The 5563-nt window shown below is 35.6% G+C and overlaps 1 protein-coding gene across 1 annotated transcript; it reads right to left on the reverse strand.

The window, feature by feature from the left end:
* Positions 3307-5075, reverse strand: LOC109124490 (PHD finger protein ALFIN-LIKE 3). The gene is made up of 5 exons (XM_010516403.2): positions 4888-5075; positions 4698-4730; positions 4229-4457; positions 4003-4141; positions 3307-3724 (listed from the first exon to the last, which is right to left on the reverse strand). The coding sequence occupies exons 1-5, from the start codon at positions 4985-4987 to the stop codon at positions 3464-3466; spliced, it is 762 nt and encodes a 253-aa protein (XP_010514705.1). The 5' UTR covers positions 4988-5075; the 3' UTR covers positions 3307-3463.

Below are 5563 nucleotides of genomic sequence, written 5' to 3' on the forward strand. Positions count from 1 at the left end.
TTTGTTTTTATCTTACTAACTTAATTTTTTTTTGTGTAGATCTTACTAACTTATAATCTTTGCTGCTTAAATTCACGGGTTTTGTGTTGATCTTACTAACTTATTTTTTGTTTTTACAATTAGCAGATGGATTCTTCATCTGCACATCAACATAATCGAGATAATGATGCAGATGGATTTGAGTTTGACGACCAATGAGAAGGGTTTCAGACTCCAGAAGCAAATCAATGGAGAAAAAGAAAACAAAATCATCAAGATGGATATGATCAACCAAAAACTCAGAGGCCAATCACTCCAAGGTCAGGTGTATGGGTTCATTTCACAAGGCTACCAAATAACCGCAATATATGTACCTGCCACTACTGCAAGAGAGAATTCAAGTGTCCAACAAAGTCAGGAACTAAAATTTTGTGGAATCATGTTGAAATCTGTAAAGAGCAGAAGGCATGACAAGAAGGAAAAGAGGAAAATTTGAGTCAACAGGTCATTGATAAGGATGGAAATGTGAAAAATGCTAAAGTTCCTGAGAGTGTTTTCAGAGAAGCATCCAACGAGATGCTTGTGATAGGGGAGTTGCCATTATCTTTCATTGAATCTATGGCTTGGAGACACTTATGTAGCAAGGTATAATGTTCTGTTTTTTTTTTTTTTTTCTGTTTTATTTTCTGGATTTTATTGTAATGATACTAATATGTTTCTATATGTATATGGATGCAGATGAATATATATAAACCCCACTCCAGAAGGACTGCCACAAGGGACATTGTTGAGATGTTTATTCAGAGGAAATCAACTATGAGAAAATGGTTCATTGCCAACAAACAAAGAGTCTCACTTAAAACAGATATATGGGTTAGTGATGTCACAGGTGATGTCATTTATCCTTCTTTTTACTTACAAAGTTCAATTTTGAGTTTGCTTATCTATTCTAATTTTGTCTTAAAATTGATTGTTATTCACAAGTGCAAGTTATATGGTTATAACAGCATATTACATTGATCAGTATTGGCGACTAAATAAGCTTATAAAATGATTCAAGTATGTGACAGACCACAAAGGGAAGACAATTGCAGCTACTCTTCTTGTTTGTTTAGCTGAGTGGGGCATAGAGAAGGTCTTCTCTATTACAGTGGACAATGCAACCGCAAATACAGATGCTTTGAGTAATTTTGAGACTGCTTTCTCTCTCGTTTCTGATGAGTCTTTAGTTATGAAAGGAGAGTTTTTGCATGTGAGATGTGCTGGTCATATCATTAATTTGATAGTGAGAGACGGGTTGGCTGAAATATCTGAGAATGTACTTGCAATCAGGAATGCTATCTCTTATTTTAGATCCGGCACAAATGAGCAAAACGCATTTGATCAGAAGATAGATTCTGTCAGGATGACAAGAGGTAGTTTGCCTTTGGATGTTAGGACTAGGTGGAATTCGACTTATTTGATGTTGCATAGGGACTTTAAGTACAAGGTAGCATTTTATAAGATGGAGACAGAATACAAGCTATACATTGATCATTTCTTGGAGATTGATAATGGAAGAAAGAGAGTTGGACCTCCTAGCTTGAATGATTGGCGTTCGGTTGAAAGGTTAGACAAGTTTCTGGAAATTTTTTACAACTCAACATTGATTGTCTCCGCTTCTACTAGACCAAATTCTCAAAAGTGTTATGGGGAGATAGTCAACATATCAACCAATCTTGACATGTTGTGTTCTAGTTATGATTCTGAGTTGAAGAAAAAGGTTTAGGAAATGTATAAGAAGTTTGATAAGTATTGGGATGGAATTAGTAATATCAATCTTATGTTGATAATAGCGACAATATTTGATCCTAGTAAGAAGCTGCATTTTGCAAAGATTTAAGTTGCAGAGTTGTATGGTGAAGAGACTCCAACATATACAGAGATGTATGACAAGGTTTATAATCTTCTGGTTGATATGTTCAAGGAGTATAGTGAAAGGTATGCTAAATCACAGTCATCTCAATCATCTCAGTCTCAACTTTCTCAGTCATCTCAGCCGGATGTGAGTGAAGCAGATAGTGTTCCTCGTCTTTTCACAATTGATAAAAGGTACAAAGCATTGTTAAATGAGATTGGAGTTAAAGAAACAAAAGATGAGTTGACTACATACCTGAAAGAGGCTGTTGAGAATCTGAATATGATGATGGGGACTGATTATGATGTTTTATCTTGGTGGAAAGTCAATTGTGGTAAGTACCTTATTCTATCACAAATGGCTCGTGATGTCTTTGCTATGCAAGTGCCTTCTATAGCATCTGAAAGTGCTTTTAGCACAAGTGGTAGGATAATAGAACCATGTAGAAGTGCCTAACTCCCTATATGGTTGAGGTTTTGATGTGTATTGAGCAGTAGATGAAACAAGACATTGCAATTGAATCAAAAATTCTTACCAATGCTCAAATTCTGGCATAAGTAGAATATGAAGATCGACTTGAAAAAGGTTTGTAGATACTAGAACTTGCTGTTTTTTTTTTTGTTATTGTCTCTCTTATAGTTAGGTTAACTCATCCAATTTTTTTGTTTTCAGAGTTCTACATTGAAGAGTAAGGTCTCGGCTACTTGAAACTACAAGGTGTTTTGTTGTTTTGGTTGTACAATTGGTGCAAGCTCTACAACAACTATCGGCTAATACTTGGTTTGAAACTTTTGGTTTACTTTGTTGTCTCGTTTAGTACTTAGTTTATTAAGACATAAATTTGTTTTTTTAACAATTTTGTTATATGGTTTGAACGAGATTGTGGTTTAAACATTGGTCTCCTTTTTTTATGGTTATTGATCGGTTTATTGAATGAAATTTAGTTTGGTTTATTGAATTTCGGATTGAATTCGGGTACCCGAACCCGATGGGTGTTTACCCGAACCCGACCTGAATATAAGAAATACCCGAATGGATCTAGGACCGCTTTACTGAAATACCCGACCCGAACCCATCGGGTACCCGAATGGTACTTCTAAGCATTGTTTTGTTGGTTTTAGCAAGTTTGGGACAAATTGTAATAGGTTTTGTTTTAACAATATATTATAATGCATCTCTAAATGTTATTGTTCTTATGTCTCTTGAGTCATGAGTCTTGACCTATTGCTAGATTTCTCTAGAAATGTACCACAAGTTACCTAAGAATCTAAGTTGCAACTAGGATCGTACACATGTGTTGCAAATAAGCATTGATGATTTTGTGAGAAAGGCTCTGTAGAGCATGTTGATGTATCTGGTTATTAGGAAATTGCATGTCTAGATGTTTTTTTTGGTAAGATGTCTTGTTGATTCATACCCGAGGTCACAAATTGAGTTAAAAGGTTCTTTTTCTTCAGTTGCAAAATCAAACCAATTATACAGAGAAATAAGCCCAAGCTGTTATGGCCAATAAAGAGCTACGACTAGCCAAATAAAGAGGGGTAGTGAGAGTTGTCACTACAGGCTATATTCACTACAACAGATTATTTAGGCTCGCGCTCTTTTGTTGCTGCATGAAGGGCACTTGTATTGTTTGATATGCTCAGCTCTAGCTGGAGTGATCTTCACACACTTGCCATGGAACCATTTCTCACAAAGGTCGCAACAGATCCAGAATTCATCAGCGCCATCACTGTCTCCACAAGCTCCACAAAGGGTCTCGCCATGTTCATCCTCATCCTCTTCATCTTCTCCTTCGTCCTCCTCTTTTACATTCCTGGTCTTTGAGCTTTTGCCATCTGAAGTTCTCTGCATGCCCAAAAACAAAGCAAAGGAAATATTAAACTACATAAGCAAAAACATAGGAGAAACTCAAAAACCAATCCAACCAAAGCAGTGTTTTCGGTGAAGCTACAAGTCTGGATTGTATTCAAGATCATGAATGAATAAAAATTAAGTATCAAACCAGTTACGACATATAAAGCATATATATTATTCGTTTTGTTGTATGGATATCTAGTTTAGTAAAATAAGTTTCTGAAAACTGCAAAAACAAAAAGAGTTAAAAAGGATAGCAAGGGCCTTACAACTTTAGAGTTGGACTTGGATTTGTTGCCGTTACTTTGGTTTGCAGTAGATGACTTGTCCTTTGATTGCTTCTTAGCGATTCCAGTCACTACTTCAAATATAGTAGGAACATCATTGATCATGTTGAACAAGCGCTTCCTGAAAATTAAACAAGTTAGTGTATAATAAGACAATATCCACATTGAGAAGGAGACCGAAAGAGAAACGATGTGTGCCATCCATTACCTCTCTTCCTTGTGGAATGAAAACCTCGAGCCGAAGTAAAAGGAAACGGAGAGTAACCAAGCATCACTGTGAATAGCAACAAGAGAAAGCCATTCTTTCTCAGAGAGCCCATCTCTTGCAAAGTTAATACCAAGAGCTGGCTCTGGAAGCTCAGGAGGCACTTCTTCAGCTGGTAAATTCACTTCCCATTCTTCATTCGGTAACCCATACAAACAAAGATTCTCCTTTTCTGCAAACCCAGATTGCACAATCAAAATTACCATACCAAGAGAGACTAAATCTCATCAGATTAAACAATACACAATAGCCATACAAGATACAAATTTGAAATCAGACTCTACAATACAATTACCACACAAGAGACTAAAGTCCAAATCAGATTTGTACTTTTCGTGGTCTATATACAGAGAAAACCCAAGAGACCACGAAAAAAAACTCAAAATTGGGAACAAAAGAGAGAAACCCTAACCAGGGTCACATTGCTGGTAAAACTCTTGAACATCTGCAAACAAAAAAAAAAAAGAAAAGAAACACACGAATTAATCAGAAATTGAACTTAGATCGGAGAAGATAACATCACTATAAGCTATAAAAACCCACCACAATTCTTGAAAAAAAAAATAAAAAAATCAGGGAAGATAGTGAAGTTTGTTTTTTACCGGTGGTGAGAGCTTTAACTATGGCAGCACGACGACCTTTGAAATCCTTGAAGACCTCTTCAACAGTTCGAGGATTGTAAGCCGCAGCTCCTCCTTCCATGGTCTCTCTCTCGCTCGATCTCAGAAAGATGGTTTGGAAATAGAAAAAGAAATAACGGAAGAAGACGAAGAAGAAAAAGCTGCGCCGTGGACTGTGACAAGACCCGATCTTGTATTGGATTCCACTAAAGTCTTTGGTTTTTGGGTCAAAGTATTTGGAAGTTTTGGGTTCGGGTCGGATCATAATACAAAACCCAATTATGTAGCAAAAAAGGCCAAGAGTTCAAAGCTCGTTTACAAAATTAACTAGCAACCACCCCTCACATTAAAGGAATAGTGGAAATAGCTCACAACCAATTTCACAAAAATTGATTTTCTTTGTTTTTAATAAAAATTTCTCTTTAAAAAATTTCGAACAAGCTTTTTTTACCTATTTAGATTGCTGAAACGCACTACATTTATCCTCATAATTAAAATTACTAATTTGCCATTAATGAGATTCAAAATTGGATATTTTTACCCTTATCTAAGTTTTTAAATAAAAATAAATAAATAAATGAAATTTTTTTTTTTTAAAAACGAAAATTGATTTACAAAATCGGGAATCTAATATATTTATATGCAATATCTCTCTTTA

The sequence above is a fragment of the Camelina sativa genome, chromosome 6, assembly GCF_000633955.1.
Source record: "Camelina sativa cultivar DH55 chromosome 6, Cs, whole genome shotgun sequence".
Classification (NCBI taxonomy): Eukaryota; Viridiplantae; Streptophyta; class Magnoliopsida; order Brassicales; family Brassicaceae; genus Camelina; species Camelina sativa.

Bases quoted from the DNA above. Each gene is read 5' to 3' on its own strand.
- LOC109124490 (XM_010516403.2), bottom strand. From the start codon at position 4,987: ATGGAAGGAGGAGCTGCGGCTTACAATCCTCGAACTGTTGAAGAGGTC. The intron at 4,458-4,697 runs GTTAGGGTTTCT...CTGGGTTTGCAG, and splicing joins TTACCAGCAATGTGACCCTG to AAAAGGAGAATCTTTGTTTG. The intron at 4,142-4,228 runs GTAATGGATGGC...TTTAATTTTCAG, and splicing joins TCATTCCACAAGGAAGAGAG to GAAGCGCTTGTTCAACATGA.